Source organism: Procambarus clarkii, chromosome 27, assembly GCF_040958095.1.
Source record: "Procambarus clarkii isolate CNS0578487 chromosome 27, FALCON_Pclarkii_2.0, whole genome shotgun sequence".
Classification (NCBI taxonomy): domain Eukaryota; kingdom Metazoa; phylum Arthropoda; class Malacostraca; order Decapoda; family Cambaridae; genus Procambarus; species Procambarus clarkii.
The window spans coordinates 26,831,259-26,849,758 of NC_091176.1; the positions used below are offsets into that span (position 1 = coordinate 26,831,259).

General features: G+C 48.9%; 1 protein-coding gene across 14 annotated transcripts in view; it reads left to right on the forward strand.

The window, feature by feature from the left end:
• The window catches only part of Stacl (Stac-like), a 723,254-nt gene that overhangs the window by 598,995 nt on the left and 105,759 nt on the right, over positions 1–18,500 (forward strand). For 13 of the 14 annotated variants that reach the window (XM_069332474.1, XM_069332482.1, XM_069332475.1 and 10 more), the window contains one exon: positions 3,658–3,726. The exons of the other annotated variant lie outside the window; for it this stretch is intronic. In XM_069332474.1, coding sequence (XP_069188575.1) covers positions 3,658–3,726 — 69 coding nt within the window. The remainder of the gene's footprint in view (positions 1–3,657; positions 3,727–18,500) is intronic. 14 annotated transcript variants of the gene reach the window in all.

Below are 18,500 nucleotides of genomic sequence, written 5' to 3' on the forward strand. Positions count from 1 at the left end.
GACCACTCTCACACTGTGTGGCTCACTAGACCACTCCCACACTATGGCTCCCTAGACCACTCTCACACTGTGTGGCTCCCTAGACCACTCTCACACTGTGTGGCTCCCTAGACCACTCCCACACTGTGTGGCTCCCTAGACCACTCTCACACTGTGTGGCTCCCTAGACCACTCCCACACTGTGTGGCTCCCTAGACCACTCTCACACTGTGTGGCTCCTTAGACCACTCCCACACTGTGTGGCTCCCTAGACCACTCTCACTCTGTGTGGCTCCCTAGACCACTCTCACACTGTGTGGCTCCCTAGACCACTCTCACACTGTGTGGCTCTCTAGACCACTCTCACACTGTGTGGCTCCCTAGACCACTCTCACACTGTGTGGCTCCCTAGACCACTCTCACACTGTGTGGCTCCCTAGACCACTCTCACACTGTGTGGCTCCCTAGACCACTCTCACACTGTGTGGCTCTCTAGACCACTCTCACACTGTGTGGCTCCCTAGACCACTCTCACACTGTGTGGCTCCCTAGACCACTCCCACACTGTGTGGCTCCCTAGACCACTCTCACACTGTGTGGCTCCCTAGACCACTCCCACACTGTGTGGCTCCCTAGACCACTCTCACACTGTGTGGCTCCTTAGACCACTCCCACACTGTGTGCCTCCCTAGACCACTCTCACACTGTGTGGCTCCTTAGACCACTCTCACACTGTGTGGCTCCCTAGACCACTCTCACACTGTGTGGCTCCCTAGACCACTCCCACACTGTGTGGCTCCCTAGACCACTCCCACACTGTGTGGCTCCCTTGACCACTCTCACACTGTGTGGACCACTCCCACACTGTGTGGCTCCCTAGACCACTCCCACACTGTGTGGCTCCCTAGACCACTCTCACACTGTGTGGACCACTCCCACACTATGGCTCCCTAGACCACTCCCACACTGTGTGGCTCCCTAGACCACTCCCACACTGTGTGGCTCCCTAGACCACTCCCACACTGTGTGGCTCCCTAGACCACTCTCACACTGTGTGGCTCCCTAGACCACTCCCACACTGTGTGGCTCCCTAGACCACTCCCACACTGTGTGGCTCCCTAGACCACTCCCACACTGTGTGGCTCCCTAGACCACTCCCACACTGTGTGGCTCCCTAGACTACTCCCACACTGTGTGGCTCCCTAGACCACTCCCACACTGTGTGGCTCCCTAGACCACTCCCACACTATGGCTCCCTAGACCACTCCCACACTGTGTGGCTCCCTAGACCACTCCCACACTGTGTGGCTCCCTAGACCACTCCCACACTGTGTGGCTCCCTAGACCACTCCCACACTGTGTGGCTCCCTAGACCACTCCCACACTGTGTGGCTCCCTAGACCACTCCCACACTGTGTGGCTCCCTAGACCACTCCCACACTGTGTGGCTCCCTAGACCACTCCCACACTGTGTGGCTCCCTAGACCACTCCCACACTGTGTGGCTCCCTAGACCACTCCCACACTGTGTGGCTCCCTAGACCACTCCCACACTGTGTGGCTCCCTAGACCACTCTCACACTGTGTGGCTCACTATACCACTCACCAATTTGGTCTTCCCCCGCTTAAGTTCCTCTTCCAGTATTCTGTGGCCGTTGAGTGTTTGCGTGTTGAGTGTCGCTGTGTCCGCTGGCTTATACTCACGCTGCGTGCTTCCACCACCAGAATGTCGCACTTGCAACATTGAGTTCCGGCAGAACTCATATTTTCCGTGTGTGTGTGTGTGTGTTAAATATATATATATATATATATATGTATGTATATATATATATATATATATATATATATATATATATATATATATATATATATATATATATATATATATATATATATATATTGGACGTGTGTATATTTTGTCTGGCTCTTGCATGACATGGCTAGAACACATGTGGTATCAGAATTTGTAAGTTGGTTAAAATGATGATGTATCTATGGATACTTACCAATGGAATAAGGACACATTAGCATGTGACTACCCACTGACGTCCTCAGTGTCACTACCCACTGACGTCCTCAGTGTCACTACCCACTGACGTCCTCAGTGTCACTACCCACTGACGTCCTCAGTGTCACTACCCACTGACGTCCTCAGTGTCACTACCCACTGACGTCCTCAGTGTCACTACCCACTGACGTCCTCAGTGTCACTACCCACTGACGTCCTCAGTGTCACTACTCACTTTGCCCAATACTGAAGTTTGTTCATTTATTTGATAATTTGGTCGTTATGCTCCTGTCAGACAGTAGATAATACATGCGGTCAGTATATGTAGTACTAGTCATCATAGTTCACATATGTGACTTTTCATTGTGTCGTCAGCCACAGAACATAATATACATGACTATAACTCCATGAATATAGTGATGGTGACCTTGACGTTCTGGCTATGTCGTGTGGAGTAATTACCGAGGCATTTTAGAGGTAGTCTTAAGGTGCTAGTGTGATGGCCGGCCTCACCCACATGCTTCTCTCATCTCTAATGTGTGTGTGTTTTCCTGCAGCAATACACCTGGCCACACGCTTTAATATGTAGTTAAGGAGCATGCTTCCTGGTGCTATAATTGTTATTATTTCGAAACGAGTAATGTTCTCGTTTTTGCATTGAAAAATTATTACAATATTATTATTATTATTATTATTATTATTATTATTATTATTATTATTATTTAGACTGCCGTAAGTATAACATTTGCATCCCTGTTTTGTCTTGAGGCATTTTAACTTTCTCATGATGTAATATCCATGGTTTCAATACTTGACATTTCAGTGAATGAATATATATATGCATTTTGCCTTGAGTCTTTTGCTAAATATTAATCCAAGTGATATTCTTGCTGGTGAGCAGGTGGTGAGGTGCAGGCACCTGGCCCTCGAGGTGCAGGCACCTGGCCCTCGAGGTGCAGGCACCTGGCCCTCGAGGTGCAGGCACCTGGCCCTCGAGGTGCAGGCACCTGGCCCTCGAGGTGCAGGCACCTGGCCCTCCAGGTGCAGGCACCTGGCCCTCGAGGTGCAGGCACCTGGCCCTCGAGGTACAGGCACCTGGCCCTCGAGGTGCCGGGACTAGTGTGTCTTCCCTCGCTCACCTGCAGCCCTAATGCACTGCCCACCACTACAGGTGAGTGGGTCACAGCTACAGGACAGTGAGCCACTCATCTGTGTCCACCCATTACTAATATAGAAGTTTTAATATACAAATATTTATACTGTACTTTACTTAAGTCTGGGTTATAGCAGTGATGATCTTAATGTATAGACTCATGCATTAGTAAACATTTCTAACTCCTTGGCTAGTGAAGAAGTAGTATGCCAAAGCAAATCTTGAGTCCATTTTCAAGTAGCTAATTGTCCTAGCGGGCACCACTCTGGCGATAGTGCCACTGCCACGCTGGGCTCCACCGCTAGAGTGGAGCAAGAGGTTGTGTTCCCTCTGGCACCACCCTGCTGGCACCCCCAACACTGGGGTGCCACCAGGGAGGTGCCAAGGGAGACGGGACGCACCGAGCTGCTACCCGGTGCCAGTCTCTTATTGCCTGAGGCCGGCCCGGGTGAAGCTCTAGCTCTCGGGTCTCACTTGGTCTCTCTCTTCCCCGCTACACTTACTCACGGCTCGAGCAGTCTGCCCCCTACCTCGCCAGCGAAGCGGTACACTTTCTCTAGTACCGTGCTCAGCGTGATGGCCCACAGGTAAACTCTTCAGCGTGGCACCATCTTGTAGTGAGGCTGGAGATCTGCCAGTCGACATCCCTCCCCCCCTACTCTCCCCCCCCCCTCTCCCCTTGTAATGTAGAAGTTTTGGAGGGCTGAAAAGCTCCCTCCAAAAGAGACCCTTGACCTTGTAACGTAGGATGAGAATATTGGACATATCCCTTATAAATCCCTCTGACCCTGTAATGTAGGATGCAAACACTGAAAAAATCCTTTTAGATAATTTAGAAAATTATGATTTAGAAGAACACTTGAAAGATACTCTCATTGCACCACAAAGTAGGAACACTTAACATATATTAGAAGAATCTTTAGCTTGTAAGTTTGGATTAGAGAGATCTTGAGAAATGTAACATTGCAACTCGCCAGACTTGAGGTTCTCCTCCTGCGAGGCTGAGACTGGCAGGCTTAGATAGCTTCCCTGTATAGAGACATCCCACCATGTGTATATTATATGTATGCTCCAAAGTTTCGGCCATACTGCATTGTATTTCTTCTGATCACTATAAACGTGCCACCGCACACACCCTCTTAGACTTACAAAACTGAAGAAAAAGGTTGTACAGATAGAAAACGTAATGTTGTAATATTCTCTTGTAAGTTAGTGGCAATATGATAGTACAACCCCCCCCCCCACCTCCCCCTTCCCCCCTCCGACTGTAATAGCTTGAACCCAGGGGGTTGCCCGCCTGGGCTGACGACCCCCCTCTGCTGCTGTCACATGTTCAATCCCCACCACGTACAACAGCTGTAGCCTTCAGTTATTTCCACTTGATAACTGCTGCTATAGGTACGCACGTCCACCGTGTTCTCACTATGTACTTTCTCTTACATTTGTACTACCTGTAATCTGCACTGGTTCCACCAGCTGAAGCCAAGCTACTACTGTGTACTCCCTGCATCATCTGCGCCAGTTGTATATTGTTTTTTCTCTTTGCAGACTTCAGTAATGTGTATTGTGTATGCCTTTCCAAATTGTAATCCCCTTTAATATACCATTCGTAAATAGTGACCGTAGAGTATCCCCCTGAGTGGAGGTTTGTGGGGCGGAACATCCTTCTGTCTCTCTCTCTCTGTCTCTCTCTCTCTCTCTCTCTCTCTCTCTCTCTCTCTCTCTCTCTCTCTCTCTCTCTCTCTCTCTCTCTCTCTCTCTCTCTCTCTCTCTCTCTCTCTCTCTCTTTCTCTCAGAAACTCAAACTTAGAAACCCGTGCATCTGGTAACTAGTGTATTATTTATATGTAAACAAGGCCAGCATTTACTACGGTAGCTGTGGGACGCTTCATACAGCATGTGTGTCGTGCGTGTGTATAGCCAAATATACTCTTCTGTATGCGCGTGTATTCCACACCAAGATTGAGTGCATACATATATATATATATATATATGTCGTACCTAGTAGCCAGAACTCACTTCTCAGCCTACTATTCATGGCCCGATTTGCCTAATAAGCCAAGTTTTCCTGAATTAATATATTTACTATAATTTTTTTCTTATGAAATGATAAAGCAACCCTTTTCTCTATGTATGAGGTCAATTTTTTTTATTGGAGTTAAAATTAACGTAGATATATGACCGAACCTAACCAACCCTACCTAACCTAACCTAACCTATACTTATACGTAAGGTTAGGTTAGGTAGCCAAAAAAAGCTAGGTTAGGTTAGGTTAGGTAGGTTAGGTAGACGAAAAAACATTAATTCATGAAAACTTGGCTTATTAGGCAAATCGGGCCTTGAATAGTAGGCTGAGAAGTGCGTTCTGGCTATTAGGTACGACATATATATATATATATATATATATATATATATATATATATATATATATATATATATATATATATATATATATATATATACATATATATATACATATAGACATATAGACATAGCTGTGCTGCTAGTATGTCTAGCATTTCGCAAACCCCACCTACCCCTCATCAACCCCACTCCTCACCACCCTGATCAACCCTTCCCCGCCTCACCCCCCACCCCCCATCAACCCCACCCCCTTCATCCCGTCCAGCAAACCCCCAAACTATTACTCCCTCCCTACCCAATCCCAACACCCCCACCCACTCAGCGCCCCCACCCACTCAGCGCCCCCACCATGCCTCGCCAACCGACTAGCAACGCGAGTGCTCACCTTCATCTCTCGGTGTCTGTCTTCCACACACAGATTTTTGTTTCCGGAGACGTACAACACGCACTCAAGACGGTCGGTGTGGAGAGCCACTTAGACAGCAAGCGGCGTACGAAGCATTTAGGAAACAAATAGCGTAGAGGCCCTCAGGAAGTAACCAGCGTGGAGGCACTTGGGGTAGCAACGGAAGGCCTTGCACCCGGGCACATACGAGCCACAGAGCCTGGGTTCAATTCCTGGGCATGGTGGAGCTGCTGGGCACACCCCCTACCCCCCCTCCTCCTTCACATTCAATGACTATAACCCCCCCCCCCCCCAACCCTGGATGTAAAATGGCTAGCGGATCATAATACTCGCTCGTTAACGACGTAACTGCTCCAGTAACGGTGTGCACGTCATACTGGCATCGAATGTGAGCGTTTTGTGGCATGAGACTCCTGACTCGACCTTCACCAGCACGGCCACCTGCAGGAGGGGGCGCCTGTACTCCTGCAGGAGGGGGCGCCAGTACTCCTGCAGGATGGGGCGCCAGTACTCCTGCAGGAGGGGGCGCCAGTACTCCTGCAGGAGGGGGCGCCAGTACTCCTGCAGGAGGGGGCGCCAGTACTCCTGCAGGAGGGGGCGCCAGTACTCCTGCAGGAGGGGGCGCCAGTACTCCTGCAGGAGGGGGCGCCAGTACTCCTGCAGAAGGGGGCGCCAGTACTCCTGCAGGAGGGGGCGCCTGTACTCCTGCAGGAGGGGGCGCCAGTACTCCTGCAGGAGGGGGCGCCAGTACTCCTGCAGGAGGGGGCGCCTGTACTCCTGCAGGAGGGGGCGCCAGTACTCCTGCAGGAGGGGGCGCCAGTACTCCTGCAGGAGGGGGCGCCAGTACTCCTGCAGGAGGGGGCGCCTATACTCCTGCAGGAGGGGGCGCCAGTACTCCTGCAGGAGGGGGCGCCAGTACTCCTGCAGGAGGGGGCGCCTGTACTCCTGCAGGAGGGGGCGCCTGTACTCCTGCAGGAGGGGGCGCCAGTACTCCTGCAGGAGGGGGCGCCTGTACTCCTGCAGGAGGGGCCCCAGTACTCCTGCAGGAGGGGGCGCCTGTACTCCTGCAGGAGGGGGCGCCTGTACTCCTGCAGGAGGGGGCGCCAGTACTCCTGCAGGAGGGGGCGCCTGTACTCCTGCAGGAGGGGGCGCCAGTACTCCTGCAGGAGGGGGCGCCAGTACTCCTGCAGGAGGGGGCGCCTGTACTCCTGCAGGAGGGGGCGCCTGTACTCCTGCAGGAGGGGGCGCCAGTACTCCTGCAGGAGGGGGCGCCTGTACTCCTGCAGGAGGGGGCGCCAGTACTCCTGCAGGAGGGGGCGCCTGTACTCCTGCAGGAGGAAGGCAGTAACACCTGCGGTGTTGAAAACTTGTGGATAAATGAATATTCCGCATCCATCCTACTGTTTACCGCCCCCACCTCCTCCACCGCCCTCGCCGCCCCCACCGCCTTCGCCGCCACACCCACCGCCCGCTGCGCCTCGCCACTTTAATTTAGTAATGCGTCTCATTTCTTGGGGGGACGTTGATGATGAGAATAACCCAAGTTGGTAAGGCTCGTTGACCATTACGGGCGGGAGGAGTGGAGTCGCCCTGGTCATGACAATCACCCAGTGCCACGCCCACCTGTCCCCGCCCTCCCCTAGTGTACCTGCCACACAGTGGGCCGCCACCCACCACACGCAGCAGACAGGTGGGCCGCCACCCACCACACGCTGCAGGGAGGTGGGCCGCCACCCACCACATGCTGCAGGGAGGTGGGCCGCCCACCCACCACACACAGCAGGGAGGTGGGCCACCACCCACCGCCCTGTAATCAACTTGCTTTTAATTACACGTCCCATGTAACCGGTGCCGGCGACATCTTCCAGACGCTGCCACAAGGGAGGCCTCGGCCAACTCTCACTTCTGCGCGCGCACACGCACACACACACACACACACACACACACACACACACACACACACACACACACACACACACACACACACACACACACACACACACACACACACACATGCAAACCATGCAAACTGATGGAGAAGATTGTGCGAAGAAAGCTAGTGGAACATCTGGAGCGAAGGAACTTTGTAACACAGCATCAACATGGGTTCAGGGATGGCAGGTCCTGCCTCACAGGGTTACTTGAATTCTACAACCAGGCAAGAAAGAGAGGGGTGGGCAGACTGCATATTTTTGGATTGTCAGAAAGCCCTTGATACAGTACCACATAAGAGGCTAGTGAAAAAGCTAGAGATGCAGGCTAGAGTGAAAGGGAAGCTACTCCATTGGATAAAGGAGTACCTAAGCAACAGGAGACAACGAGTCAGTGTGAAGGGTGAGGTCTCAGATTGGCAAGACGTTACAAGTGGAGTCCCGCAGGGGTCAGTCCTTGGACCTATACTGTTTCTGATATATATAAATGATCTCCCAGAGAGTATTGACTCGTTTCTCTCAGTGTTTGCTGATGATGAAAAAATTATGAGGAGGACTGAAACAGAGGATGATAGTAGGAGGCTACAAGATGACTTAGACAGACTGAATGAATGGTCCAACAAATGGCTGTTGAAGTTCAACCCGAGTAAATGCAAAGTAATGAAACTAGGCAGTGGAAACAGGAGGCCAGACAGGATACAGAATAGGAGATGAAGTACTTAATGAAACGGACAGAGAGAAAGATCTAGATGATATCACACCAAACCTGTCTCCTGAAGCCCATATAAAAAGAATAACGTCTGCGGCATATGCGAGGCTGGTTAACATCAGAATAGCGTTCAGGAACCTATGTAAGGAATCATTCAGAATCTTGTACACCACATATGTAAGACCAATCCTGGAGTATACGCCCCCAGCATGGAGCCCGTACCTTGTCAAGCACAAGACGAAGCTGGAAAAAGTCCAATTGTATGCCACTAGACTATTCCCAGAACTAAGAGGCATGAGTTACGAGGAAAGGCTGCGGGAATTGCACCTTACAACACTGGAAGACAGAAGAGTAAGAGGAGACATGATCACAACCTACAAAATCCTCAGGAAATCGACCGGGTAAACAAGGATAAACTATTCAATACTGGTGGTACGCGAACAAGGGACGCAGGTGGAAACTGAGTATCCGCATGAGCCACAGGGACGTTAGAAGGAACTTTTTCAGTGTCAGAGTAGTTAACAGATTGAATGCATTAGGCAGTGATGTGGTGGAGGCTGACTCCATACACAGTTTCAAATTAAAAAAATGAAGAGCGTCTGGAGGAACTGAACCTTACGACACTAGAGAAAAGAAGGGAGAGGGGGGACATGATAGGAACGTATAAAATACTCAGGGGAATTGACAAAGTGGAAATAGATGAAATATTCACACGTAATAGTAACAGAACGAGGGGACATGAGTGGAAACTGGAAACTCAGATGAGTCACAGAGATGTTAGGAAGTTTTCTTTTAGCGAGAGAGTAGTGGAAAAATGGAATGCACTTAAGGAGCAGGTTGTGGAAGCAAACTCTATTCATAATTTTAAAACTAGACATGATAGGGAAATGGGACAGGAGTCATTGCTGTAAACAATCGATGGCTAGAATGGCTGGATCCAAGAGTCAGTGCTCGATCCTGTAAGCACAAATAAGTGAGTAGAAATAGGTGAGTACACACACACACACACACAAACACACACACACACACACACACACACACACACATCATTCAGAATCTTGTACACCACATATGTAAGACCAATCCTGGAGTATGCGGCCCCAGCATGGAGCCCGTACCTTGTCAAGCACAAGACGAAGCTGGAAAAAGTCCAAAGGTATGCTACTAGACTAGTCCCAGAACTAAGAGGCATGAGTTATGAGGAAAGGCTGCGGGAAATGCACCTTACGACACTGGAAGACAGAAGAGTAAGGGGGGACATGATCACAACCTACAAAATCCTCAGGGGAATCGACCGGGTAAACAAGGATGAACTATTCAACACTGGTGGGACGCGAACAAGGGGACACAGGTGGAAGCTGAGTACCCAAATGAGCCACAGAGACGTTAGAAAGAACTTTTTCAGTGTCAGAGTAGTTAGTAAATGGAATGCATTAGGAAGTGATGTGGTGGAGGCTGACTCCATACACAGTTTCAAATGTAGATATGATAGAGCCCAGTAGCCTCAGGAATCTGTACACCAGTTGATTGACGGTTGAGAGGCGGGACCAAAGAGCCAAAGCTCAACCCCCGCAAGCACAATTAGGTGAGTACAATTAGGTGAGTACACACACGTATTACTTACCTGTAATTTTCTGTACTCTTCCTGTAACTATCCTGCCTATGACACTTGGCACACTTCTGTCTCTATAGGTGAGACATTTCCATCATTTTGTAGTGGTGCGGTTACAGCATTCTCTCAACTATCCCGTTACAGTCCGTCTATCTCTCTTATCACTGTCCAGTTCTCAACATTCAACATGGCCTTTTCCTTTCACGGGATTTAAATCATGTCTGTATATATTTCATCTCCACCTGCAGAAGCTCACATATTTCACCCTCGTGATTCTGAAAACTTATTATTGCCCAATTAAATATAATGTATAGCACGGGTTTAAAAATTATTGACTCGCGATTTCAGTCCAACGAAGTGAAATCTTTTCGTTTAATCGAGCGACGCACATGTGGAGCGGTGCACATGTAGAGCGGTGCACATGTAGAGCGGTGCACATGTGGAGCGGTGCACATGTAGAGCGGTGCACATGTAGAGCGGTGCACATGTGGAGCGGTACACATGTGGAGCGCCTCACATGGGAAGGTGGTTCGGTTATACACTATTTTATTTGCGTTCTATTATCTTGTGAGTTATATTGAATTATTTTGCGTTCTAAAATAATTTTCACATATTTTTCTTTGTCAGTGAAAAAGAAACGTCTGTCTTTACGTCTGTCGTGGTTTGGCTTCCATTGTGTATCAATGGTCTCAGTGCTTGAGACCATTTTAACTGCCTTCAAGAACTTGCGATCCTAACCAGTACGCAAGTGGCGCGCATGCGCAGACAGCGGTGGGAAAAGTGGGGGGGGGGGATAGCTTGACCTCTGGGTCATGCGTCTTGACCTCTGGGTCCTGCGCCTTGACCTCTGGGTCATGCGTCTTGACCGCTGGGTCATGCGCCTTGACCGCTGGGGTATGCCAACCCAGGGTTTGTGACTGGACAAATTGCTCCGTGTGAATCGTTTTCCCGAAATTACAAACAGAGGCCATTCCAGGTAACGGATATGACCCATTCATCAAGGCGGCCTGCCGGAGGGTCTCACCCTCCCCATCCCCCCACGACCCAGGAGTGCCTCACACCCCCCCCCCCCACGACCCAGGAGTGCCTCACCCCCCACAACCCACGGCCCAGGAGTGCCTCCCCCCCACGACCCAGGAGTGCCTCACCCCCCCCACGACCCAGGAGTGCCTCACCCCCCACAACCCACGGCCCAGGAGTGCCTCCCCCCCACGACCCAGGAGTGCCTCACCCTCCACGACCCAGGAGTGCCTCACCCCCCACAACCCACGGCCCAGGAGTGCCTCACCCCCCACAACCCAGGAGTGCCTCACCCCCCACAACCCAGGAGTGCCTCACCCCCCACAACCCACGGCCCAGGAGTGCCTCCCCCCCCCACGACCCAGGAGTGCCTCCCCCCCCCCACGACCCAGGAGTGCCTCACCCCCCACGACCCACGGCCCAGGAGTGCCTCCCCCCCCCCCACGACCCAGGAGTGCCTCCCCCCCACGACCCAGGAGTGCTTCACCCCCCACGACCCACGGCCCAGGAGTGCCTCCCCCCCCACGACCCAGGAGTGCCTCACCCCTCCCCCCCCCCACGACCCAGGAGTGCCACACGCAGGGTCACCCTCCCCCCCCCTCCTCCTACGTCACCCCCAGGGCAAGCTCCCGCAGCACCATAGTGTTAGGCGCCACAAGTGCCTCTACAACAGTTACTGACTCCATTAACAAAATGCAACCGCTGCTGACCCATTTCACTGACGCTAAATAATTGTTGACTCACAATTTTACTGAGCAATAAACTGCTGATCTTGCCTAGTTAAGATCAGCAGTTAAGATTAACTGCTGATCTTAATTTATCGTTAATAAATGAATAACTTCTATTCAGTGTTATTCCACATTGAATAGATGTTATTCAACATCTAACTCATTATATGAGCTATACAAAAACACTATAATAATTCACAGCTAAAGTGTATGCCTAGCATCACCAACCACACTTCCTGTTGGGGAATATGCCATCTGCACCCATTCCAAAGGTGCAACCCCCCCCCCCCCACACACACTTACATACTGCTGCTGATCATACAGTATGCTGGTCTATTCCTGTCAAAGGCTCATCCAATACATCTCACAAGGATATGCCAAATTCATGCCAAGGGTGTCGAAGACTGCGAATACTCACAGGGGAAACTGTCGATAACGTAGCGGCAGCACCGCCTTCCTCACCACACCGCTAAGCAATTACACACCACCGAAAGACGCTCTGAAATCAGTCATTTCCCCCAAGACGCTCCGAAATCAGTCATTTCCCCCAAGACGCTCCGAAATCAGTCATTTCCCCCAAGACACTCCGAAATCAGTCATTTCCCCTAAACTTTGCACCAGAATTTGTTCTTAAACGTACTTTTGAACCATAAAAAAAATTTGACTAGAAAAAAAACAGGCAGTTCTAAAACCCTAGACAAACAGACATCACATGGATGAGCCTGAGGCAGGTGCGCACCAGACCTGCAGTACACAACTGTACATAATGTTGTACCCAGTGTTATGTTTCACTAAATTGTCACCCCACACTTCCGTGGAAATAATCATTCCATTCACCTGCGGCTGTAGGAGTCTCGAACCATGGACCTCCGTGTGTGAGGCCGTAGGTCTATCGACTGGACTATGAGCAGTCTTAAAAGGGAAGTTTCCAGTTTGGCAACGTCCTGCTGTCAAACTGGAATCTTCAAGTTTCTCTGACTACTACTGAAGCCCGGAGGAATTACTGAATGGAATGGAATGTTTATTTCCACGGGAGTGTGGATGACAATTTATATGACGCGAGCGTGGGGGCAGTAGTTCCTCTGAGCTTCAGTAGTAGTCAAGGGAAAGTTGAAAATTCCAGACGCAGCAGGATGCTGCGTTTGGAAATTTTCCTTTTCAGACTGCTCATAGCAGAGTTGATAGTGCTACGGCCTCACATGCGTGGGGTCCACGGTTCGAAACCTATACTCGGGGTCTATTTTAGTGGCTTTAGGCATTGTATGTACTAGCTCTATCGATTAACCCATCAATGTTTTGTATCACCCCTTGTATGTATGTACTTTACCTGAATATACATTTGAATTCTGAATTTGAATTTATACAGTCCAGGTGAATGGAATGTTATGTTCCATTGTTGGGATCGAACCGTCGGACGTGGGTTCCCAGAGTCACCCACAAGAGCAGCCTAAATCATCCCCTATCCCACCCTCTCTACACCCCATGCCCACTCATTCCATGCACACCCAGGTCTTCTACCCTTCCACTATCCTCTCTCCTCTCCTGCCCCAAAATCTCACCACCAAATTCCCAATGCAGGAGTAAATCACACCCATATACTCATTCTCTAACACCTTCAGTCCTCTTCAGTCCCCACCATATAACATACACGTTGAGAGGTAATCCACACCAGGGGGAACAGGTCATACTGGAGCTTGAGGGTAAGAATGTAAAGAGGGGATGTATTCTTGAAATCATGTATACAAACATGGATTTACAATAAAAATCAACTTAAGGAACTGACTTAATGGGGGATAACCGGGATGTAATTGCACTCACAGAAATGAAACTGTCAGGAGTTAAAAACTAATGCAGGAATTCCTCTTGAATACCACGCTGTAAGGAAGAAGAGGGGGGGGGGGAGAAGTAGCCCTGTTGAACAGGAAGGAAGCAATGAATATGCAAGGAGCCGTGAAGGGTTCAGTTACTATATAACAGGAGCAGTAGTTTATAAACCTCCACAAAATGACTAAAGACCTAGGGAGAAGTACGACAGAAGAAGAAGAAGAAGAATAAGAAGGCAGTTATTAGTATCCTGGAAAGAGCTGCCTATGATGTAAACAGGAATGGCTCTCGACTCCTAATTATGAGGGAATTCATCCATGGTTATCTTGAGGTTATCTTGAGATGATTCAAGCAGTAAAGGATCTCTGCACGCTCTCCAGGCTCCACAACTCCGTTCCAATCTATACTTCACCAGGTGCCGGGATTTAGCGACCCTTGACCTCTGACCTGGCGGTCCTGATCTCCAGTCATGTATCAGGATGAAGCGACTCTTGACCTCCAATGCTGGACCATAGCATACAGGGTAACAGAATAAACAAAGAGAACCTTCCTACCATAGCGTTGACCTGTAACCTTGACCTCTCGTGACTTACCGAAGTGCCTGGCAAGCTGTGGCAGCCTCCCCCTCCCTCGCTGTGGTACCCTCCCCCTCCCTCGCTGTGGCACCCTCCCCCTCCCTTGCTGTGGCACAGCGCTGTCGCCTAAATAAGGAAGTTGCACTACTAGATTCCATTTTTAAGACCTTAATTGTAACTGCCAATTGTAACTACTATGTTTAATAACTTGGCACTGCCTCGTGGTGCCACGTTTGAGGTCCTGGCACCGTCTTTACCTCAGTCCTTGGAGCCTCTTTACTGTCCTCCTCGAGCTGAGGGACACTCCATCCAGTGACAGTAACGTCTGTCGCGACAGTCAGCATGGTACCCTGGGTTGTGACAGGTCCACCAGCCTCAGCATGGTACCCTGGGTTGTGACAGGTCCACCAGCCTCAGCGTGGTACCCTGGGTTGTGACAGGTCCACCAGCCTCAGCATGGTACCCTGGGTTGTGACAGGTCCACCAGCCTCAGCATGGTACCCTGGGTTGTGACAGGTCCACCAGCCTCAGCATGGTACCCTGGGTTGTGACAGGTCCACCAGCCTCAGCATGGTACCCTGGGTTGTGACAGGTCCACCAGCCTCAGCATGGTACCCTGGGTTGTGACGGGTCCACCAGCCTCAGCATGGTACCCTGGGTTGCTCTTGCTGTTCTTGCTATTCGCTTCAAGGATGGTAAGTACATAATAAATAAGACTGAGGCAGGAAAGAAGCTCCGTATTTACGACCAGAACTCAGAAGAAGGAGAAAAGAGAGAAAGTGAGATAAGAATAGCTTATGGGAAATTATTCTTGAGATAAAAGTCTCCGTTCACAGGAGCCGCGCCGGTATATGCAGTGATAGGAACGGTGTGCAGGAACTTGTCTAACGATGCATTGACACAATTTATTTTTTTGTTCTTAATTATGTGCACGCTTTAGGCTCGCACTGAAATGGGTAATGAGAGAGGTGAAGGTTGCTTAGGAAAAGGTGGTTATTTGTGTGGTAAGTTGGTCGTGTGTGCGCTGGTCCTTGTGGCAGTGTTCCCACGTGGTCTTTCTGCGGTAATTGTTCTCTTGATATCCTACACAAGCCATCTGCGTCAGCTATCATTACACGATAGCAAGGGGATGGCAGATCACCCCTAGGATGAACAACCTTCAAATGGATGACAGATAATCGTGGGACTCGCTCATATGTTGCCGCAAATTCTTCCTGTCCGCTTTAGAATCGCGTCTGGCCATTCTAGACACGAAGTTCCAGTATTAAAATTTAGAGCAATAACCGTTCCAGCACAGCAAGGCTGAGTCCCGCCTGTGTAGCCAGGGCGAGGATAGCAGCAGCTGGAAGGTGCCACGAACGGCAGCCATCACTGGTGACATACACGTGCGGCTTTCCTGAAGGGATGTATGCTTCCTCTATGCAGACGAGACCTCCACCAGCATACTGGAGGTGGTGTGTGTGTGTGTAGTCGAGTCTTGTGTTTATGAAGGTACCGTCCATAGACACCCCGGGTTTAGAGCCTGCTGCCACACAAGGACGTAGAGAGAGAGAGAAAGAGAGAGATACCTTCCGGTAAGTGATGACCAATTACTTAAGTTTACAGCTGAGAAAAGTAGCATTGGAAAGTTTGGCCACACGAGGAGGAAGCAACGATGGCTGCAGGAGCAACTGTCGTCGCCATTACGGTCAACATTTCGCCGTTCCAAGGTTTTGTGGGTGATACTGACGGAAGGAGAAGGAAGGGGGGACGTCATGTATACTGTCCGTATACACATCAAACGCACAATACTCAGCAGGAGCTGAGCACGCACAACAACACTGATTCTGAGTTTCACGGTGAACTTTGAACAAATTAGTCTCTTCAATAATACAAGTGTGCAGCAGCTGCCACATCCTTGACATTATCTCTCCTGGACCAGATTAAGAGTATTGATCTTCTCTGGGAGGAGTGTGAAGGTCTCTTATGTTGTATAAAAGTACCAGAAATGATCTCCGATGTCATTTCTTCCCACAGCTTGGTATATTTTACTTGAAATAATATATTATTTGGTGAAAAAGCATTTGGTTCTTGGAAACCATCAACTATTGATGGTTTCAGTCTCGAAACTTTAAAGGTATCTATCTTTGAACTGATGATTGGTGGATATTTTCTTAGTCTTAAAGACCTTTAGCTATTTTCTTTTTTTTGCTCTAACGTTAAGCTTCAAATATTTTCTTAGAGCAAAAGATACAGCACGATGTTGTTTAAAGATCCTAAGGACTCAAGCCAAAAGACGTATATCATCTTTCCTCGATAAACGTCTTGAAGTCTTAACCGCATTCTACAAGACACGTCTTGAAGTCTTGGCCCTATCAGGAGGACCCAACACTTTCTTAGATCCCGCATCTTTCTCGTGTGTGCTCTTCAGGTTCCATGGAAAGGTTTCATGTACAGAAGAAAATGCGGTACCTGAGACACTTTTCAGAACCTGTATCACTAAGCGTGTCAGAACCTGTATCACTAAGCGTGTCAGAACCTGTATCACTAAGCGTGTCAGAACCTGTATCACTAAGGTGTTAAAGGTCATGATGTGATAACCTTTAACACGGAACACATTAATAATATAAGCTCAAAGGCTTTTTGCTTACAGAATGCCTGGCATAGATCGAATTATCAAGGAAAAGCGCCAAGCCATTACGACTATATAGCACTTGGAAGGGGTTAGGATAAGGATTTGGGATGCGACGGGGGGAAGGAATGGGGCCCAACCATTTGGGACGGTCTGTGAACACCGACCTGTATGAAGCGAGACCTTCTGTACCGTCGTCAACTTTAAACAAAACAAGAGGGGAAACAAAAAACACAAAACAAAGCCATGACAACCAAACCTAAGGCTAATTAAACGTATCTTAGGCCAAATTCTTATATAGGCTAAAGTAGGCCCAAGATACGCAAACTTAAGCCTAGGATACGTTAGAATATGTTTTTTATTTTGTTTGAAAGTACCTACTATTACAAAATATGTACTGATATGTGTTCAACAGTCTCCATTTTGCACATAGGTCTCTGATCAGTCACTTCGAATATCATCCTTTTGGAGGCTTGGGGGAATTATCATGCCACATATATGTTATAAATTTCATAAAACAGTTTACATAAATGCAGAAATTATATCCACACAAACCAGTTCAATATTTTTGTTAATATTCGCCTTTAATCTATATTATGAGAGAAGGTCTGTGTCTTGACCAGACCACACACTAGAAGGTGAAGGGACGACGACGTTTCGGTCCGTCCTGGACCATTCTCAAGTCGATTGTGAGAATCGACTCAATCGACTTGAGAATGGTCCAGGACGGACCGAAACGTCGTCGTCCCTTCACCTTCTAGTGTGTGGGTCTGGTCAACATACTTTAGCCACGTTATTGTGACTCACCGCCTGCAAAAGGTCTGTGTCTGTTTGTCCAAAGCTGGAGACCTGACACTTTTGAGACTACGCTTATCCAACTTTGTAGAAGGAATGGTCTGGTGTCCGGGATGGACATAGGCTGATCGGGGGTAGGCTAACCTTAAATGCTTTAAGAAATATATGCAATTATAAAGAACCCCGCGCCATTTTCACAGAGAAATGTGAACGTTGGTGTGTGATTAACGTAGAGTTTGTGACCTCAGAATTATATAAAAAAATTAGTACATACAATTGTTTCTGTGCTTCATAATATATGTTCAAGTATGCATAGATGGATGAATAGATGGATAGACAGAATGATAGCTTGCTTGATGGATAGATGGATATATGGGAGACAGATCCGGGCAGTGCCGGGTTCCCCTCCTTGTAGCTATATATTTTAATGGGCACTAACACAGTCCTCAATTAAAAGGTTCCTAATAATAGATGCCAGCTAACTACTGCCAAATAGCCATTAGAGCTGTCAGATGTAGTTAGCAAGTGACGAGTCGAGTGGTCCAGCCGGTGAAGCAAAACAATCAATTTACAAACTCTTAAAAAAACGAGAGAACCCCTAAAACACTCATACATCAGAAACATTAAAACGCCCCCAACAAGAGAAACTAAAACACCCCAAAGAGAGAAGTTAAAATACACTTACAAGAGAAACAGTAATAAAATAGCCCTTACAAGAAAAGCTTCACAATACCTCCTACAAGAGTAACCAAAACAGCTTCATTCGTGTATGTACTTTGGGATATT